The sequence below is a fragment of the Pelecanus crispus genome, chromosome 7 (assembly GCF_030463565.1).
Source record: "Pelecanus crispus isolate bPelCri1 chromosome 7, bPelCri1.pri, whole genome shotgun sequence".
Classification (NCBI taxonomy): Eukaryota; Metazoa; Chordata; class Aves; order Pelecaniformes; family Pelecanidae; genus Pelecanus; species Pelecanus crispus.
Window position 1 is genome coordinate 32,834,000 of NC_134649.1, and position 20,273 is coordinate 32,854,272.

Here is a 20,273-nt window from a genome sequence, read left to right on the forward strand (position 1 = left end):
GGCAGCCTGAACAATTCAGGCTTTGCCAACTGTTTGTATGCTGACTGTAGTCTGGGCTTCCCAGACTTTTGCTAGGAAGGGAGGTGCTTTTGAAGATGAGGTATGGAAGATAATGTGCAAGGCTTAACCTGTACATTTGCAGATGCTGTGAATTAAATTCTAGGGGTTTTGTGGACATTCTTGATCACAGCAACTAATTTAATAAAGCTTTTCCATGAGGAAGCTATATTTTGTTATATTTATGCTCTTGGATAGTGTGGAGGACCTGGACTGTGTTGTTATGAATTCTATGAATTCATATAAGGAAAATTATTACTGCAGTATTTGTGCACTAATACAACATTTAGAAGATGAGTCATATGAAAGTAAGATCCACTGTATATACATACACTGTTCAAAGAATTTTCCCTTTTTAATGTGCTGTATATTTCTCCTCCCTGCCCAGTCCTATGAAGACCTTGTTCAGAGACTGGAGCCAGTAATTATGGAACTTGAAAGGCAGGAAAATGTGCTTGTCATATGTCACCAAGCTGTCATGCGCTGTTTGCTTGCATATTTTCTTGACAAGCCTGCAGGTAAGTCTTCCTTGATACATTGCAAATGGTCTGTTTTTTTAAAGATCTACTGATTAAAGTTCCAAACAGTGAATTATAACAATTTCCTTTATCATCAGAGGGTGGTTGTGGTAGGCAAGTACGCAAGTGTAATTTCTTTTTTTCGTATTTGACCTACCCATGTTACTTTGTAGGTGATTTTTACTGAGCTGCTTCTCACCTGAAAGGCTGTAATGTTTGTTTTTCTGCAGCTGTTTGAATAGTAATGCTAGGGAAGAAAACAGATATGCTGTCAGATAAAGAGACTTTTAAGTGGTTGACCTGTAACATAATAGAAAAGCTAAGTGTTTTTGTAATCTGTATTTCATACATCATTTGTTGTCCAATTTCTCAGAACAACTGCCTTACCTGAAGTGCCCGCTGCATACTGTCTTAAAGCTAACCCCGGTGGCTTATGGTGAGTAGTATTAAGTATATATAATGTGTAACTGTATTGTTACTTATGTCTGGGTCATCGGTGAAATTTGTGAAGCATTTCAGTTAAAACACACTTTAAATTTATTTTGCTATAAAAGAGAATTGAACAATTGGGTTTGACATTGCATGTGTGTCTGTACAGCTTGGTTAGAATAAGTGAATCCTTTGGTTTACATTTGCTTTGTGTTATGCCAGAAAATATGTATGTATTAGTGAAGGTCTGAAACTACCAGTGGCTGTAACTGCTAGTGAACAATTTTCTTTTGTACTCAGTTTATATGCTATTACACTAATTCCTGTAGCAAATCCATGCCATTTACACACGTCTGGTACAGCAGGTCTCAGTTTTTATTGGTGTATTTGAGAGTATTGCTTTTTAGAAGACAGACAAATTTAGATTTATGTAGGTTTATCACCTTACAAAAGGTGTTCCCCTTATCCTTAAATAACTTTGTTCTCTTTTCCCGAAGTACTTGTTCGTGGACCTTCACACTACCACATGAACCTACCTTGTTTGTTGTTGGCATACGTTTATCAGCAGCTATTATCAGTGCTTAGCTCAGTGGCTTTAATTGAGATTTGCTGCTAGCTTGTAGAGTATGGGATATGGGTTGCAACATGTACTTCTTAGCTTTTAGGCTGATTGCTAATTAAGTTTTGTGTGTGTTTCAATCTCAACTTAACATGTGCCTGCTGTTAATTTTCTTTAAGTGATGGCTTAATTATATCTTCTGATACCTCATCACACTTCAGAAGGTTATTTATAGACAAAGAGAACTATATGCACAGCTTATCAGGAAATGGATTGCCAAAAAATGCTAGTCAAGTTATTAATCGGAAATGCAAAGCTGTCTTTGATTATCAGTTTTGAAAAATAGCAGTCTAGACCTGTACTTCTGTTTTTTGTTAAGTTTCAAAGTTGAGACAAAGTAAATAGCTGTTACACTGTGAAATCTGTGTGAAGAGATTTTTGTCACTTAATTGCAGTGATGTCCTACAGGAAGTAATAGCCACCTATGCTTTGGTGACATCTGGTGTTCCTAGCCTTGCATGACAAGCTGGAGTTTTGAAAGTAGATATTTAGAACAACTAAAACTTTTGGTTTTTTAAGGTCAAGTTTTGGAAGCTGGACTCTCTTGACTCACTAGTCTCAGCCTGTTTCCACAGAAAGTTTTTTGTTTCGGGGTGGTTTTTTTGTGGTGGTTTGTTTGGTTTTTTTTTTTAGTGAGAAGTTGGGTGACTGGTCATAAATTTTAAGAGGGCCTGGATGTTTGCAGTGTTTACACACCTGCTAAATGAGGAAGGAAAACCAGCAGTATGAAATACTATCCTTGTCCTTTTGACTTCAGTGAAAGAAATGTCATGGTTCTCTTTTGAAGTGTTTGATATGTATGTCCGATTAGCACAGTTCAGTCAACGTACTTTTTGGAATTTGACGATCTGAAAATACAAGGGCTGTGTAAACTACTTACACCCTAATATTCTTGTAGCACTGTTTCGAGTTAATGTGTCACTTGGCTCTAGTGAGACAGGATGCAGGATCAAATATGTGTGTTTAATACCTTCTAGCTAATCCTGTTCTGGGGTAACAACTCCCTTAGGAGTTTGCTCTTCCTGGCGTTTGAAGCTAGCATCATTTCCACCCTGCACTTCTGATCTTTAGTAGGGGAACATCTGTTACGGCCTGACAGTTGGATTAGGATAAATTAGACTTTTACACAACAATCCAGTATAGCGGTGGTCTGTGTGGGAGCACACAGGAAAGAGAAACTGGGTCTTGCTGTAGGTATGAACTTGCATATCGGTAATTAAAAATGAGTTGGGAATATGCACATTGTAATTACTGTGGAGTAACTCAAGTCCCTTTAGTTTATATTTAAAGCTTTCCATACGATGTTTTTTTCAGGTCTTAAACTTGGCTAGTGGTAAGGACTGAGAGGTCTCTGTGGAAGGGTCTGCTGTGTAACCTGTCTTTAGTAATGGCCAGCATGAGGGATCAGAGCTTGCTTTTGCTTGGTGTCAGGGGTTGCAGTGGATCTGTGAAGAGAAGGATGACTAGGGTACTCTTCCAGTGGGACATGTGCGCTTTTCCCCCTTAAAATCTGTTTTCTTGTTGACTATTCCTCTGGGTGCTGGCCCTCCTGCACTGTTTGCTCACAGTGTTCGTGACAAATGGTGTTTCTCAGAATAGGCTTCCCTAAGGGAAGGCAAATACTTGCTTTACTAATTTGTATTTTTTTTTTTAAAGTGCTTTCTAAGAAAAGGCTAAAATCACCTTTTTCTGTCATGTAGTAATTCTGTGGAGTGACTGCAGGAAATAAGTGAGCAGAAAAGTCTGAAAACCTATTTGTGATAGAAGATGGACTCTTGTGGTACATCAGAGGAGTTTGCCTATTAATGAATGTTGTGTAGGGTAGTGGTAGCTTACAAAAGTCATGTTCATGTGAGATAAGACAGTGTTTGGCAACCAGCTATTGCTTAAAATGGTGTGGCCACAGTGTATTGAGTAATTGTAATTCTAAAATTTATACTGCCTGAGTAATAGTTGTCTCTTCTGACTGTTTTAATTTTTCTTGCTTCTCTGGAGTTTTCCATTTTTGGGTGAAAAGGAGAAGTTCCTTTTCAGAAGTCAACTTTAAAGTTCCATTTAGCTAGGGGTTAGAACTCTTAAAAGAGTTTTTTACTCCATGTGTAGAGGAATGGGGTTGCTAACAACAAACAGTGTACCTTCTCATAATCACTTTCACATTTTAAAAAATGAGGACAGCGTTTATTTTATGTGTCACAATGAGATTCTAACAAGTCTAGGATGTTTAAAAAACAAAAAGATACAAACAAGAACTTTCTGACTGAATGTTGTTGTTCATGTATGTTTAAAAATGGGGATTTGTTTCAAAGAAAATAATGATAAAGCTAAGGTGAGAATAGGAGATGGATTATCAGATTTAGAATAATGTTCATCCTCGTGGAATAGATTCATTTCAGTAGCTCTAGCTAGTCAGAATTCAGGAAACGGGTATAAATCAGAAGGGGGAAGTGATTAACCACCAACTCAAAATTAGATTGCATCTTTTCTATAACTTCATTTTTAAAGCAGACAATTATAAAAATGTGTTTTCTATCAACAGGATGTAAAGTAGAATCTATATTCCTGAATGTTGAAGCTGTAAACACACACAGAGATAAACCCGAGGTAAGAATATTTTTTGAATTGAAGAACTTGATGTAATGTACTGAGCTGATTTCCATTGTCCTTGTGGTTAGATAACTCGGCTGAGCATATTTAATTTTACATACCAAGCTTTACTACCAGTTTGCTGTTGAGGGGGAAAAAATCCTTTTTATTGGGCAGATTTGTCTTACATATGAACTCTGGCTGGAGTAGTTTATCTTCAAAAAATGAACGAGAATTTGAAGATATGGTATCAATCTAAGGCTTTGTCATTCAGTAGAAGTAGGGTGTAATCAACAAGTATATTGTTACAAATGCCATGCTTATTTTGGAGAGAGTAAATAATGAAATTGATAGTTTTTTAATCACTGCGATCATTGCTGTATGAAAAAAGAGGAATTGATGATGCCACCTGTGTTTTAAGCCAAAGCGGGAGAGGAAGACTAGATCTCAGGATACAGCAGAACAACTGGGGAAAAGGAAATTGAATCATAGAATCGTTTAGGTTGGAAAAGACCTTTAAGATCATCCAGTCCAACCATTAACCTAACACTACCAAGTCCACCACTAAACCAATTAAGGGTAGAGTAGTAATTTCATGTTTCCTGGCTTGGTGGCTGGATTATTTTTTAATGAAAGTGAAAACTAGGAATCATTAAGGTTGGAAAGGACCTCTAAGATAATCAGTCCAACCATCAACCCAACACCACCATGCCTAATAAACCGTGTCCTAAAGGGCCACGTCTACCCATTTTTGGAGCACCTCCAGGGATGGTGACTCCACCACCTCCCTGGGCAGCCTGTTCCAACGCTTGACCACTCCTTCCGTGAAGAAATTTTTCCTAATACCCCATCTAAACCTCCCCTGGTGCAGCTTAGAGGCCATTTCCTCTCGTCTGATCGCTAGCTACTTGGAAGAGGGGGACTGACACCCACCTCCCTACAACCTCCTTTCAGCTAGTTGTAGAGAGCGACAAGGTCTCCCCTCAGCCTCCTCTTCTCCAGACTGAACAATCCCCGTTCCCTCAGCCGCTCCTCATAAGACGTGTTCTCTAGACCCTTCACCGGCTTCGTTGCCCTTCTCTGGACGCGCTCCAGCAACTCAATGTCTTTCTTGCGCTGAGGGGCCCAAAAGTGGACACAGTATTCCAGGTGCGGCCTCACCAGTGCCGAGTAGAGGGGGACAATCACCTCCCTGCTCCTGCTGGCCACGCCTATTTCTGATACAAGCCAGGATGCTGTTGGCCGCCTTGGCCACCTGGGCACACTGCTGGCTCATATTCAGGTGGCTGTCAACCAGCACCCCCAGATCCTTTTCAGCCAGGCAGCTTTCCAGCCACTCTTCCCCAAGCCTGTAGCGTTGCATGGGGTTGTTGTGACCCAAGTGCAGGACCTGGCACTTGGCCTTGTTGAACCTCATACAGTTGGCCTGGGCCCATCAGTCCAGCCTGTTCAGGTCCCTCTTGCAGGGCCATCCTACCCTCGAGCAGATTGACACTCCCACCCAACTTGGTGTCATCTACAGACTTACTGAGGGTGCACTCAATCCCCTCATCCAGATCATCGATAAAGATATTGAACAAGGCTGGCCCTAAAACAGAGCCCCGGGGAACACCGCTTGTGACTGGCCACCAACTGGACTTATCTCCATTCACCACTACTCTTTGGGCTCGGCTACCCAACCAGTTTTTTACCCAGCGAAGAGTATGCCAGTCCAAGCCATGAGCTGCCAGCTTCCCAAGGAGAATGCTATGGGAGACTGTGTCAAAGGCTTTGCTGAAGTCCAGGTAGATGATGTCCACAGCCTTTCCTTCGTCCACCAGGCGGGTCACCAGCTCATAAAAGGAGATCAGGTTGCTCAAACAGGACCTGCCTTTCATGAACCCATGCTGGCTGGGCCTGATCCCGTGGTTGACCTGCACATGCCTGTTGAGCGCACTCAATATGAACCGCTTCATAATCTTTCCTGGCAGCGAGGTCAGGCTGACAGGCCTGTAGTTCCCCGGGTCCTCCTTCTGGCCCTTCTTGTAGATGGGCGTCACATTGGCAAGCCTCCAGTCATCAGGGACCTCCCCTGTTAACCAGGACTGCTGATAGATGATGGAAAGTGGCTTGGCAAGCTCCTCTGCCAGCTCCCTCAGTACTCTCAGGTGGATCCAATGTGGCCCCATAGACTTGTGAGTGTCCAGGTGGCGTAGCAGGTCATTAACTGCTTCCTCCTGGACTATGGGGGCTCCATTCTGCTCCATGTCTCTGTCTTCCAGCTCAGGGGGCTGAGTACCTTGGGGATGACTGGTCTGGCTATTAAAGACAGAGGCAAAGAAGGCATTAAGAACCTCAGCCTTTTCCTCATCCTTGGTGACAATGTTCCTCCCCACATCCAGCAAAGGATGGAGATTGTCCTTGGCTCTCTTTTTATTGTTGATGTACTTAAAAAAACATTTTTTATGATCTTTTACAACAGTGGCCAGATTGAGTTCTAGCTGGGCTTTTGCCTTTCTAATTTTCTCCCTGCATGACCTAACGAGATCCCTGTAATCTTCCTGAGTTGCCCACCCCTTCTTCCAAAGGTGGTAGACTCTCTTTTTTTCCCTGAGTCCCAGCAAAACCTCCGTGTTCAGCCAGGCCGTTTGTCTTCCCTGCCAATTGGTCTTACGTCACATGGGGACAGCCCGCTCCTGCGCCCTTAAGACTTCCTTCTTGAAGAAGGCCCAGCCTTCCTGGACCCCTTTGCCCTTCAGGACTGCCTTCCAAGGGACTTTACCAACCAGGGTCCTGAAGAGGCCAAAGTCTGCCCTCCGGAAGTCCATGGTAACAATTTTGCTGCCCCTCCTCTTTACATCGCCAAGAATTGAGAACTCTATCATGTCATGGTCGCTAAGCCCAAGACAGCCTCCAAGCACAACATCTCCCATGAGTCCTTCTCTGTTTGTAAACAGCAAGTCAAGTGAGGCACCTCCCCTGGTAGGCTCGCTTACCAGCTGCATCAGGAAGTTATCCTCCACACATTCTAGGAACTTCCTAGGCTGTTGTCTCTCTGCTGTGTTATATTTCCAGCAGATGTCTGGCAAGTTGAAGTCCCCCATGAGAACAAGGGCTAGTGATTGCGAGACTTCTGCCAGCTGCTTGTAGAACGCTTTATCTATCTCTACATCCTGGTTGGGTGGTCTATAGCAGACTCCCAACAGGACATCCGCCTTGTTGGCCTTCCCCTTCATTCTTACCCACAAGCACTCGACATTGTCATCACCACTGTCGAGCTCTGTACAGTCAAAACACTCCCTAACATACAGAGCCACCCCACCGCCTCTCCTTCCCTGCCTATCCCTTCTGAAGAGCTTATAGCCCTCCAGTGCAGCACTCCAGTCATGAGAGTCATCCCACCACGTTTCCGTGATGGCGACTATGTCATAGCCATCCTGCTGCACAAGGGCTTCCAGCTCCTCCTGTTTGTTGCCCATGCTACGTGCATTGGTGTAGATGTATTTGAGCCAGGCTATTGATTTCGCCCCCAACATTGTCATGCCGCCCCTGGGCTCCTCACTAGCGAGCCCATTTATATCCCCTTCCCCCTTCAAACCTAGCTTAAAGCCCTCTCAATGAGTCCTGCCAACTCATGGGCGAGAATCCTTTTCCCCTTTGGAGACAGCTGATCTCCATCTGCCGCCAGCAGGCCCGGTGCTGTGTAAACGTCCCCGTGATTGAAAAAACCAAAATTCCACTGGCGGCACCAGCCTCTGAGCCATTTGTTAATCAGGTGAGTTTTCCTGTTCCTTTCAGCATTGTTCCCTGCCACTGACGGGATTGAGGAAAACACTACCTGTGCTCCCGATCCTGCAACCAATCGCCCCAGTGCCCTGAAGTCCCTTTTGATTGCTTTAGGACTTTTCTCTGCAATCTCATCACTGCCAACCTGTACAACCAGCAACGGCTAATAATTGGAGGGCCTTACCAGATCAGGGAGTTTCTTAGTAACGTCCCTAACCCGGCCCCAGGGAGGCAGCAGACTTCCCTGTGGGATGGGTCTGGACGGCAGATTGGGCCCTCAGTTCCCCTCAGGAGGGAATCACCTACAACAATTACCCTCCTTTTTTTCTTAACAGGGGCAGTTGTAATCCCTGGGGCATTGAGTGTATTTGTGAGATGTAGGTGGAGATAAGGCGTCAGACAGTGGCAGCCTCATACTCTCCCTGTGTCAGGCACCCGGTTCTTTGTGCTCCTAAGTGTTGACATGAGCTTAGGTTGGTTCTGCTGCTTATGCAAAGCTCTTCCATTGCTGCGCTATGAAAGTCACGTAAAATGTGTCATGATTAAAAGTTCCTGGTTCCCTTGCAGATCTTCATGCTAATGCTACTAGGTGCGGCACCGATGCCTTGCTGAGGTTATGAGCCATACCTAATGGCAAATTAAAAGTCAGTTTGGTAACATGAGAAAAAAGGGCTGTTTGTGGTGGTTTTTAGAACAGTGGCTTATACTGAAAAGGAATATAGTGATAAATATGTTTATATGTGTGTATTCAATAAGGCATGTGACACAAAATGCCTTACTTATGTGAGGGTACACATCTGTGGCAGTTGTGCAGGATTCATGCTGGAGAGGTCTGTAAAGAAGTTTTGTTTTAATGACTTGGGTATTTTGAGTTCTGAAAATACTGACTTTTGGTTGTTCGTAGCCAACACACTTTCTATTAGATAGTTGTATTGCATATTTCTTCTCTCCTTCCCTTTCTCCTTTGCCATTCTGCTTTACCACTTTTGTGTCTTAGTTTGGTTTGTTAGGTTTAGAAAATGCATTCTGTGTTCACAGTACCTAAAAGGTGTTGGAGAAGCATGGTGAAAATAGATGAGGCTGTATTAGAGCAGGTGTTAGGTTACCCATGTTAAATAATGTAGATAACTGAACATTTTTAGTTTGGTTGTTAAAATACAGGTGCTGAATTTACAGCTTACTAAAGTGTCTTGGGAGTTGCTGTTGGAAATACCACTTCTAACTGAAGATGTTTATTTCAAGGGGGAAAGCTCTGCCTGAATCACTAAGTGACTCTTCACATGTCTAGCAAGTTGATGTGGCCGTACTGACGGTGTTGGGTGGTTGTATTTCAGTTGCATGTAGAGGATCATGCAGATAGTTGAATTGCAGTGGACACAAAACCACAAAGCTGTTTGTTTAGAACAGAAATAGATTGAGTTAATGAATTTTAAAAAAACCCAAAAACAAAACCAAAAAAACCAGAGGCATTTTTATTAGAAAACCCCAGACGCTCTTCTCCCTCTGTCCCCAAAGAAAGCCAGACCAGTGGAGTATGGGTGATGATACGCTGCTCATTTAGTAGAGCTGAATGAAGGACTAAGTTGATCCTGTCTGCATTTCAATGCTGCTTAAAGGGCTGTGAACATTTCAATGCTGCTTAAAGGGCTGTGAACATTTCAAAAGCTTTCATTTACATCACCTACAAAAATGTTAATTACTTCTGTAAAATTAAATTTTCAAATAGTCTATTGAAGTCAAAGCATTTAATTAATTACAGTGTCACAGAAAACAACATTGTTAAACAATGAAACTATTTGATTAAGGATTGTCCAGTGTGCTGTTCTGTGCCCCCACAAGTAATTTGTAGTTGGTGTTTCAGAACAGTGCACTCACTCCTTTTTTGCTTCAGCTGAAAGCATGTATTGTCACATTGCAGAAATGCAGGCAAAGTACTAGAATATTTGTTTATGGTATATGTAAACTTCATTGTATGATGGTGATTTGTCTGAAGGGGATTGAAGCCTTGTGTTTTCAGCATTGTAGTGGCTTAAGTTTCTGACCTTTTCAAATGAAAGAGTCTGTAGTCTTTTTACTGAAAATAATTCAGGGGAATTACTTTAGCTGTTGATTGGGTCCCCTCTTTGGGCCAGAAAACAAGCACTGGGGTAAAGTGTCTACTTTGCACCTCTGTCTTAGTGAATGACAGATAGGGAGGGTGCTTGTAGCAAGAAACCCAGATCTCCTTTTTGATTTTGTGAGTGGAAGGGGAGGGGGAGATGTTACTGAAAGCTGAGTTTGCTTACCACAGTGTAAAACAAGTAAGATGCATGAAGCCCATCAGCACGAAGTTTGAAGAACTGGCAATGATTTGGCCTAAAATGGGCCAAATCTTAGATCAAGATCTTGGAAGAAACTTCAGAACAGTTTATCATAGTCTGCTTTCTTGGTAGAAGGAAGAATACTAATTGTGCAGTCTTTGGGACTTGGATGAGGTGGTACCATGGCAGGTGTGATTCCTGAGCCTGGTTCTGCACGGCTGCACTCAAAGCTGTGCATCCTAGCACAAGTTTTTGGCTGAGCAGGTGTTTTGGTTTTGTTTGGTTTTGAATGATTTGCTGCATTTGAAGTGTCATTTTTTATTTTTCCTATAGCCTCTGCAAAATGAGGTGAGATCTAGTTGATGTCATCAGTCTTGAATAGTTTAGGTGTCTGGGAAGAGATTTTTTCTGTTTTGTCAGGTGTAGTACACTCCCTATAACACAAACAAACGCTAAAGTCCTCCCTTGGGAAAGAAGTATATGGCATAGTTCCGCAAAGCACTGGAAGTTGCTTAATGGATAGACGTGTATGTGCTGAAGCACATGTTCCAGTGGATTCCTGCTTGGGCATGTAAAAGACTTCCTCCTAAACATGAATGACTCGAGCTTTTGGTAATGTTATCAGCATGGGAGCAGCGATTGCTGTAAATACATTTTCCTGCTGTCTCATTCTGGGACACCAACCAGCTGTCAGTCTGCTGCATTCCCGGGGGGGGGTGGAGGGGTGTGTGTGTTTAAAAAAAAATCTCTGCTTTTAAATAAATGCAGCTGTGTACTTGTGAAGGAATCTGATTGGTATTTTTGTTGCTCTTACTGCTGCATGATAAATATTCTCCTCTGTATTTTTATTATTATACAGAATGTAGACATTTCCAGACCTCCCGAGGACGCTCTTGTAACAGTCCCTGCTCATCAGTGAATCCTGTGTGCTGATCAACTGTCGAACTTGGGGTGCTGTTTTCATCCTACTACTTCAAAATAAATTGAAAAACTAATCATTCCAATCACTTTGAAATAAAAAGCCCCACCCAAACCCAACAACTCAAAACCCAAACCAAATGTTTGTACAGTGCTTGACTTGAAAAAATTATCAAATCGCAATAAAACTGTATTGCACTGTTAATTTATTGTGGATGAGTCATCAGACATTGATCGGCTGTCACTGGAATGCTGTTTTTGTAAATTACTATAAAGATCCTGCAGCATTAAGTTCTATTGTAACAGCCAGCAATCATTCAATGTTAGTTGCAGTGTGTTTATTTATGAAAGCCATGAAACACAACATTCTGTGTGAGATAAGAAAAAGTTGAAGTCTGTTTTCTAGGCACCAGTCTTATCTATTTCAGTGCCCTTGGGAGTGATTGGACTGCTGTGTAGCATAAAATAACAATCCATAGTTACTGTAAAACCTTAATCCTGCTGGTCCACAGCAGTAGTGCTCTAGATGTGCTAATTAATGATGGGCTGTTTGAAGAAGGTAGCAAGTTTTCACTTAGTTCCAGAACAGTTTTTCAAGGTACAGGAATGTGTATACATGTTTTTAATATACAACTTTTCTTAATAGCTGTTCTGCATTAACTAGGCTTTAGGGTTTGCCTGCCGGCAGAAGTGATTTTAAATTTCCTCTTTTCCTGCTTCTTTACGGACGTTGGTGATCGAGCATTTACAGCTCTGCTCTGTGTGTTTTGTACCCAGATTTTATCTAGGCTACAATAAGTAGTGTTGACCATTTTGGAATGTGGAAGCAGAGTTAGCCTTATGATTTTGTAGCTAGGTTGTGACTCCAGTAGGCACGGGATCTCAGACCAGCAGGGTATGCATCCTAAACTGAATTACAGCAAAACCTTTTACCATGCCTTGGCTCCTTTCTCTGTGATGTTATGATGGGCAAAACAAGGCAGTGAGAAGCATCTGTGCTATTGAAGAGCTTTGTTTGGGTAGCATCAAGTCTGGGAAAGGCAGAAAATCGCCAAGTCCTGGAACTGTCTTCTGAGGGGGGTCTTTTAGTCTTGAAAGTAAGCAAGAGTGGCGTGTTGTGGAAAGCTTTTATCTGTTAGGTTTCTCAGGTGAGAAGAAAACAGGATTTTGGAAAAAAAGTGTTACATATCTGCACTTCTAAAATTACACTGAAGTTTTCAGAGGTTTATAGCAATCAGGAATGTCTGATATAACCAAATAACCTTCTGGCAAGAGAGCCTCCCTCTGTACCACTTTGTATTTAGTTAAACCAATGTCCTGGGATGGGTTGGGACTGGGGGGAACCCGGATTATTTTCCTCTCTGTCGTGACCGTGAGTATTCTGTGGGAGTGTTCTGTCACTTTTTCCATGTTTAATTTCCTCAGCCTCTTGGCATGTGGTTTGCTGTGAAAAATGCCACAGAGGAGGAGATCTGAGCCTGCTGTACCCACTTGCGCGCATTAATTAGTGAGTCTGGTTGCTTTTACCTGACAGTTCAGGTGACATCCCTGGGAGGTTGCAGGGACACTGGCCATAGCTGGCTACTGAGAAACTGCACTGAGACGGCTCAGAGTGCTGTCACCTCCACATGCTGTGACTGAGGAAATACCGTGCAAGTTTAAACTAAATGCATTACGTTTCTGATGGAGCCAAAATTTGTGCAGGCGTCTGCTGTGGAAAAACTGAGTTTTGCTGCTCAAAAAAGGATGGCTTGGGCTGTTGGAGGAAATGGAGGGGGAAGATAGAAGGGGCAGGAACTTGGCTGGAGAGGAAAGCTGGGCTTGCCTGCTCTGCAGCTGGCAGAGGTTGCAGAGGGAGGGGAAGCGGCAGAAGCACCCAGGACTCTCCATCCCTGCCAGCTGCTGCCAGCCCGATTTCCTGGGGCTGTGGCTGCCTGGTGTTCTCTTTCCTGAGCATAATGCTTATTGTGCTGATGTGTGCAATGGAGTGAAGTGGGTATTTGAAAGCAGTTTTGCACTCTAAGGGGTCTCCTATGACAGCAGGATTGCTTAATAGTCCTCTCTGGCTTATTTTCTTAGTAAAAGAAAGGCCTGATGCTGGGCAGGAAGCAGCAGTGCCAGTTTGTGGCACAGCTCGCTGAGGGAAAGCTGGCTGTTTATATTGTGCTGCTTATTTCTCTGTTTATGCCTGTGCTGGTTCTTTTCCCTAGAGACTCCTCCTTTTCCCTAGAGGAGCCTTCCTGCAAAATCTTCCTGTTTTGCTGTGAAGATTGCGTGTAGCTAATCAAAATAAAACTGAAATGGCAGGCTCTGTCCTCTTTGGAAACCCGTAACACTTTGTTTCTGGGGAGGCTCTGTTCTGTAGAGGGGAAAAAAAAGTACAAAGCAGGGAGGAGTGTAATGAGGAGAGGAAGAACAGTGGTATGAGAGCGTATTTGAGTTAATCTGTGCGTTTTGAGTCTTTCCAGAGAGGGTGGGTGAGATGGACCCTTGTGCAAGGCAGAATGAGACTGCTCCTGCCCCAGTGAGCGCTGAGCCTCCTCCCGGAGCGGGCTCTGGAAGCAGCGAGCCCCTGCCCGGGCTAACCGAGGAAGAGGCCATATGCCTTGGTAGAAATAGTATTTTAAAAAGGTGTGTGTTTGTTTTCATTCCCACTCCTGTGTTTCCTGGGCTCTCCAGACCGCATTGCTGCTGGTGCGTGGCAGTGGTGGTGCTGTTCCCAGGATGGTAGTTTTGTCCAGGTGTGCTTTGGTAAGGCACTGCCGGACAGTTGCAGGGACACCTTTTGGTCCCAAAAGTAAGACTAAAACCTCAGTTGTCTTTCTAAGCAGCAGCACTGTTCCCATTGCATGGCTTTTCTCTCTCGATGCCTGTGGCTGTTCTGGAAGCGGGTAGGTACGATCCCAGCTACCATCATCTAATCTAATGTGATTCCTATGAGTAGGAATCCATTTACCATTAATGAAGATATTAGTCCTTTTCTAAGCCTCAGTTCATCTGGTCTTGCAGTTAGGTATTCTGGTTGTCTAATAAGCCCTAGGATGTGTTTATTAGGGTTTATCCCAGAGTTTTCTTTTTTCAGTGTGATAGTTCAGTGTGCTTTGCTTCTATAGCCTGTTCTCCTTCACACTTACTCAAATAGAAGCACTTTTTGCTTTCAACTTTCTTGACTGTGTATTGATACTCCCTCTTGGGTCTGTCTCAGTTGTATCAGATGCTGCTTTCATCTGATACCTCTCATTGACTTAAGCTGTATGTTCTGCCTTGTCTTGACCACCTTGTTTCCTTTTAGTTTCATGTTATAGCTGTCTAGTTCTTGCTGCTTGTGGACTGATTTCCAGTACCTCTGGATTCCTGCATATTGATGCTCCATTTCAGGCTCCATTTAATTTTCTTCAAATCAACATCAGATGCTCAGCTTAAAAGATTTCAGCCAATATTCTTGGAGTACCTGTGGAGACATCTCCGCAGTTCCAAGCAATTTCTGGGTATGTTGCATCGGTTCTTAAGAAAAATACAAACAAATGCAACAAATGCCAGCATGTTTTGTTGTGGTTTTTTTCCTTGTTGTCACGCAGAATGTGACTTGTTTTGCCAACTTCTCATTTTCTTAGATGCTGATGCTTTCTGTGTGTCCTTTGCTGCAGAAGAGATGCTACCTGTAGAAGCTTCTTTCTGAAATAGCATTGTTGCTTTTCTTTCCTTTGGAGAGAGAAGTCAGAGACTAGGTTGAGCAGTGTGCTGGTGTATGCAGGGATTTCCAGGACTTGGACAACTGTGCCCAGCAGCATTCGTGCGTGTGGTCTCAGAAATCTTGGTGTGGTGTGTTTGTGGTGGAGAACAGGGTGATTTACCCAAGGGCTTGAAGGCTGATGAGAAAGGGAAGGGCTGACACCAGTGTAGGAGACTTGGTAAGGGCAGAAGCGATGTTGGCACACTTCAACGCCCAAATCAAATTTGGTGCTGCTTGTTTATCTCCTGTTTTCATAAAAAAACAGCTGAAAAATCCTAGAAACTGGGGTTCGGGAGGGGAATGACTTGGTTTTTAAGTTGATGCATTTTGATTGATGGAGTTGTGTATGTTGTCTGAGAGCATGTGCTGAGAGTCCCCCTCACTGTGTGCTAGTGCAGCTCTCCTTTTCCTTGAGTTGGACTGAAGAGACTTGTTTTCAAAGTAAACTCTAATGAATGTAGTTATAAAACCATTGAAACGTTATCTGATGTCAGCATGACGTCTGCCAACATGCCTATGTATCCTGAAATGCATTTAAACTTTATGTTACCAGCTCTTTAGGGAGTTATTCAGAGTCCTTCCAGTGACTTAGCTGTTTACAGACAGGATCAGAATTAGCTTTATAGCTGTTGGTGTTAAGGAGTCATTTCCTGGAGTGTGCTCGAAACAAGGAGAGGATGGGCTTCCTTCCCTCCAGATTTTATCAGTTCTTGTGTGGTTTATGATCTTTGCTGTGTGATTCTGTTTTTTTCTTATACTGTGTGCATAAAGGTTAGAAAAGATAGTGGATTAGAAAAACATGTTTCAAAATGGTGGTTAAAGGGAAAAAAGTCTTAAAAAACATAGTATCGTGACTTGCATATGGTGTACAGAGACTGATTGTCTTACCAGACCCGGTGTAATGCATGTCTTAGAGATGAGATGCTTTTTCACTGGCAGCAGAGAACCTGTGTTTCGGTATCTGAGGGACTTGGGTTCTGCGAAGCACACAGTAGCTGGGATGAGGTCTGAGCCTGGCTTCTGACTTCTGCTCACAGGCTGGGACCTTTCCTTGTGTTTTACAAAACATTTTGAGGGAATAAGCATTAAAACTTGCTTATATTTTCCCTTGTGTCATAGCCGTGTGTTAAGCAAAAACTACAGCTGACCATGAGACCCTTGCTTTAAAATCTTTTTTGTCTTTAAATTTGCAGAATGTAGGTGTGGATCGGTCAAGAGAAGAAGCTTTGAGGACAGTACCTAACCACCTATAGCTCCAGTCCCCAGGGGCGGCAGCCCTTCCTCCATCACAACAGCGTTAAGTAGCAGCTCAGGTCCAGGAGAATGGAGAAGGCGTTGCTGAGTGCCGAGCGAGTTGGAACGAACACGCCTCCTCTTCACTTTAAGACATTTCGAATGTGATTCAGCTTCTTTGGAGAAAACCTGTAGCTCTGGATAACTCCCAGTGCCGAAAGGTATCAATAAAAAGATTTATGGGAAGCAGAGTAGAGTTGGTTTTAGATTTTTCGTATGTAAATTTGTGCAGTTTCAGTGGTTTTTATTGTTCATCTGTGGATACTGCAAGATGGTTAATTGCCCGTGTCAATTTTACTGTCAGATTTTAACTAGATTTTACTTCCTTTTTAAAGTGTTTTTCTAAGAGTTCCTCTTACTTTTACTGTGAATGATTGCCTAGAATTATCAGAGATTTTTTTTGATGGTGTATTAACATAGGTGAAATTCTACATTTTGAGCATTGGAGGCTTCGTGTTGCAAAACTACTTTAAATCGGCAAGCCTGTCAGCTCTGTTAGCTTCTGTGGTTTAAATTGAGCTTCAGTTTGCCAACCACAACTTAAATTTTTCTGAAATGTGGAGACTTTCCCCTTGTAAAATAAAAGTATTAAAGCTAAATTTGCTACCTGAAAGATTCTGTGTTTTAGCACCATTTTAACATTTTCCAGGAGCCAGCTGTATTTTGGAGGGCAGTGGAAGACACAGTATTAAGTGGTGGATGTGTGAGTAATGCTAGCAGCCTGGGTAATATGAGAGAGAGAGAGAGAGGTCCTTTCTGCTGCAGTTACAGGAGGGGATGAGCAGCTTTTTGGAGACTGGAAGGGAGGGAAAAAGGATGCAGACCGTCAAGGGCTGGAGAAGCTGCTTGTCTTATTAGTGCTGTGATTTTTCTAAAGGCAATTTTTGGAATGAATTTCAACATAAAAGTATATGTTTCTCTTTTATAGCCACATTTAATACGTACATCAGGAAACAGTACAGAAAGGTTAGGTGGAGTTTAACCCTTCTAACAGCTCATGCAAGAAAAACACCAGGTAAATTCTGAAATTATTTTTAACATGGCACACCTGCCTTGGGGTTTTTTTTGTGTTGTTTTTTAGCACGTTTCACCATCCCAATTCTTCGCTGCTCTTTTATACCTTGTGAAACTCCAGTGCTAAAAATGGAATTTTCTATGTCTGCTGAGGCCACGACCTTTTAACTGTACTAAATCAATGTGTATTTTGTATATGTGTTACCAGACAACTGAAGCAAGCTGCCAGCACTGCTGCTGGCTCTTAGTTCTGAATTGAGGAGAACTATTCTTTGGTAGTTGTACTGTGTTTTTTCTGAGGATTTCTGTTCAACTAATTGAGCTTTTACCATGTATGTTGCTGGGGGGGGTTTTGTTTTATTGTTTGGTTTTTTTTTTTTTCTTTTTCTCAATTCCTGTGTGAAATACCAGGCCCTCATAATGTAGTTTTGCAGGCAAGGGCTAAACTGTCTTTTGTTTGTGCAGGGTTTATAAAATAACATGCTGCTGCTGTTTGTTTTAATAAGCTAATTTCAGCAATATGTTCAGCTCTGGAAGTAAGCCATACCGTATTGCTGGGTTCTGTTTCAGAAGAGGAATGCATAGGGTACGGAACGACCAGAAACACTTGCTTCAAGCGCTGCTGTCTAAAGCTTTGTGTGCGTGATCCGTGTGTTCAGTAAGGCCCATTTCAGATCTTTATTAATTCAGCTGTGTCCGTAGCTATTGTGTGAGGAGAGAGACCACACAGCGCTGCTCAGAGAAGTTAATTTATTGATGCGTAGTTAACAAGGCCACCTTCGTGGCAAAAATGTAGAAGTAATTTCCCCTCCCGATTTGACGTGTGTGAGCGTGGGAAAACCGGGCTGCGCTCCAGGCAGCCTCGCTCTTCCGGGCCTCCAGCCGTGACCAGGAGTTGTTAAACAGTTCTTAAATTGAGAAAGTCAGAGTTCGTCCATAGTTACAGAGGGCAAATCCCAGGAGACTGTTTTATAAAAGTGGGGTTTTGCTGTCAGACTGGAGTACTTCTTGAGCTCGGACCTGGTTGCAGAAATGCGGTGGAAGGAAAGGTTCCCCCTAGTGAGAGCTGCTTCTCTTCACTGGCGAGCACGGCTTGAGGTGTCTCCCCTCTCTCCCTTTTCTTTGTTTTACCTCTCTCAACTTGCAGAGGTGCTGTAAAATTCTGTGAGGCTAAATGTTTTATGTACAGTAGGTATTTTTATAGCCTGCTTTTGAATATACTGTGATGGGCGTTTTACTAAGTTGGGTGTTCAGTAACAAGAATTGTATACAAGTGTAAATAAACTGTTATGGTGATACTTGAAGAGAAAAAAAAAAAAAAGAAGTTGTCTGTTGTACTTTAGGAAGGTACTAAATCATTGACTGCATCTAGCTGGCGAGAGCAAGTGTAGACAACGAATGTAGATTTGAAGCGGTTCTCCCCGGGGCGTAACCACCTTTCTGGAAAGGCACTGTTAAGAATTGCAGATTATTGTCACTGTCTAAAGCTGCGTATGTCCCCACCTCCTGATGGAACTGTCACTGACAGGGGAAGTGAAAACCCTCGTCCTGACCTTGTGTATTTGTACCCGTGTATATTTTACTGCCTTCTGACTGTTAATGCACTTGCTAGCTCAGATGCAGTCTCTCAAATGGGATTAAACTCTTTTCTTACATCGTTGGCCTTCATCATAATCTTTCAGACAAATGTAATCATTTGACCTTTGATCCAAGTAATAAAGATCAAATGCTACAATGCGTGCTGATATGTGTTTCTTTGTGTGCCCATTTACAGTAGCTCAGGTGCCAGGTGAGTGTTCCTGCAGGTCAGCAGGTTTCCACAGCTTTCAGAAGTGTAGGAATTGTAGCTTGGTTAAGAGAGCTTATACACAGGCTCTATGAAACCCTATAAGAATTAAGTTAATTTACTCCACCGGTTGCCTTACTCTGACAAATAATTATAATTAAAGTAACAAAGTAATTGAGGAAGATGTTGGAAGAATCTATTGAATAAGTACACATCAAGATTTGCTTGCAACAGAGGAGAAAGGTAAGAAAGACTCTACTAATTTTACCTGGTCATTGGTATTCTAAGATCTGATCCACACTCTCAAAGCTACACTGTTCTTTAATGGTCTTCAAATGCTGCTGCTGTTTTGAGAAAGCTGAAAACCAACAGCAAAATGCTGCCTTCTAGTACAAATTTGCATGTATATGTTAGGTAGATGGCATTACACTTGCAGGGGTGCTTGTCATTCTGAAGGACAAGGACAAAATTAATTACTACTTTGTGGTTTAGCTCTTCGCTCAAATTTTTTGGTTTTTGTCTAGTTGATTTGTCTTGTTGATCACTGTATACTCTTGGGCGGTAACCACTTGTATCTTCTCTGCTAGGTGGAAGGAATGTTTCTTTGTTTTTTAACTCTACTGTGTATTTATGTTTGTGTGGGTGGTAATGTTGGTGGTTTGTTTTAGCGCTTTTAGGCTGCTTTCTGGACAAAATTCTTTAATACCTCCATCTCCGTGTGGCGCGAGGGTGGCCCAGACCACGCTGCTTGAGCGAACCTATCCGCTTGCTGTCCGCCAGGTGGCCCTCGGGCACAGCAGTTCAGGGGAGGGGGTCCCCGGAGCTGTATGACCTGCGGAAGCGTCATTTCTGGTTGCTGTAACAGGGCAGTTCCCTGTTCAGGTGGCGCAGTTAACATAACGCCATGGCTAAACAGTAGGGTGCTGCTGATGGGGAGGAATATAGAAGCTGCTCTGTGGAGGAAAGGCCTCTCTGCCCAGGTGTGGCAAGCGCAGTCAGGCTGTTAGTGTGTGTGGCAGCAGGAGAGGCTCCAGGTAAGTCACTCAAATACCAGCTGAACGAGTTGCTGTGTGAAGACCGAGGTCCCTCTTGAGCAGGTTTGGCCCCTGTTACTCCAGAGCGAAGCAGGTAAGTGCAGTGAGCAGACATTCCCACAAGCAACAATTACTGCTTCTTGTAATTCATTATAGCTTCTTGCCATCCAAATACCCAATGCTGCTGGCAACCACATTTGTAACTTTGCATATAGAAACACATT

General features: G+C 42.9%; 1 protein-coding gene across 2 annotated transcripts in view; it reads left to right on the forward strand.

Moving 5' to 3' along the window:
- LOC104023851 (6-phosphofructo-2-kinase/fructose-2,6-bisphosphatase 4) overlaps positions 1–16,184 on the forward strand; it is a 37,510-nt gene extending 21,326 nt beyond the window's left edge. Inside the window, exons 11-14 of one of the 2 annotated variants that reach the window (XM_075713612.1) lie at positions 446–575; positions 949–1,011; positions 4,160–4,224; positions 16,116–16,184. In XM_075713612.1, the coding sequence (XP_075569727.1) occupies positions 446–575; positions 949–1,011; positions 4,160–4,224; positions 16,116–16,175 (318 nt within the window). In that variant the 3' untranslated portion in view covers positions 16,176–16,184. Of the gene's footprint in view, positions 1–445; positions 576–948; positions 1,012–4,159; positions 4,225–11,130; positions 11,191–16,115 lie in introns of those variants that run through there. The other variant, XM_075713613.1, reaches the window with a different exon arrangement.
- The last annotated feature ends 4,089 nt before the right edge of the window (positions 16,185–20,273 follow it).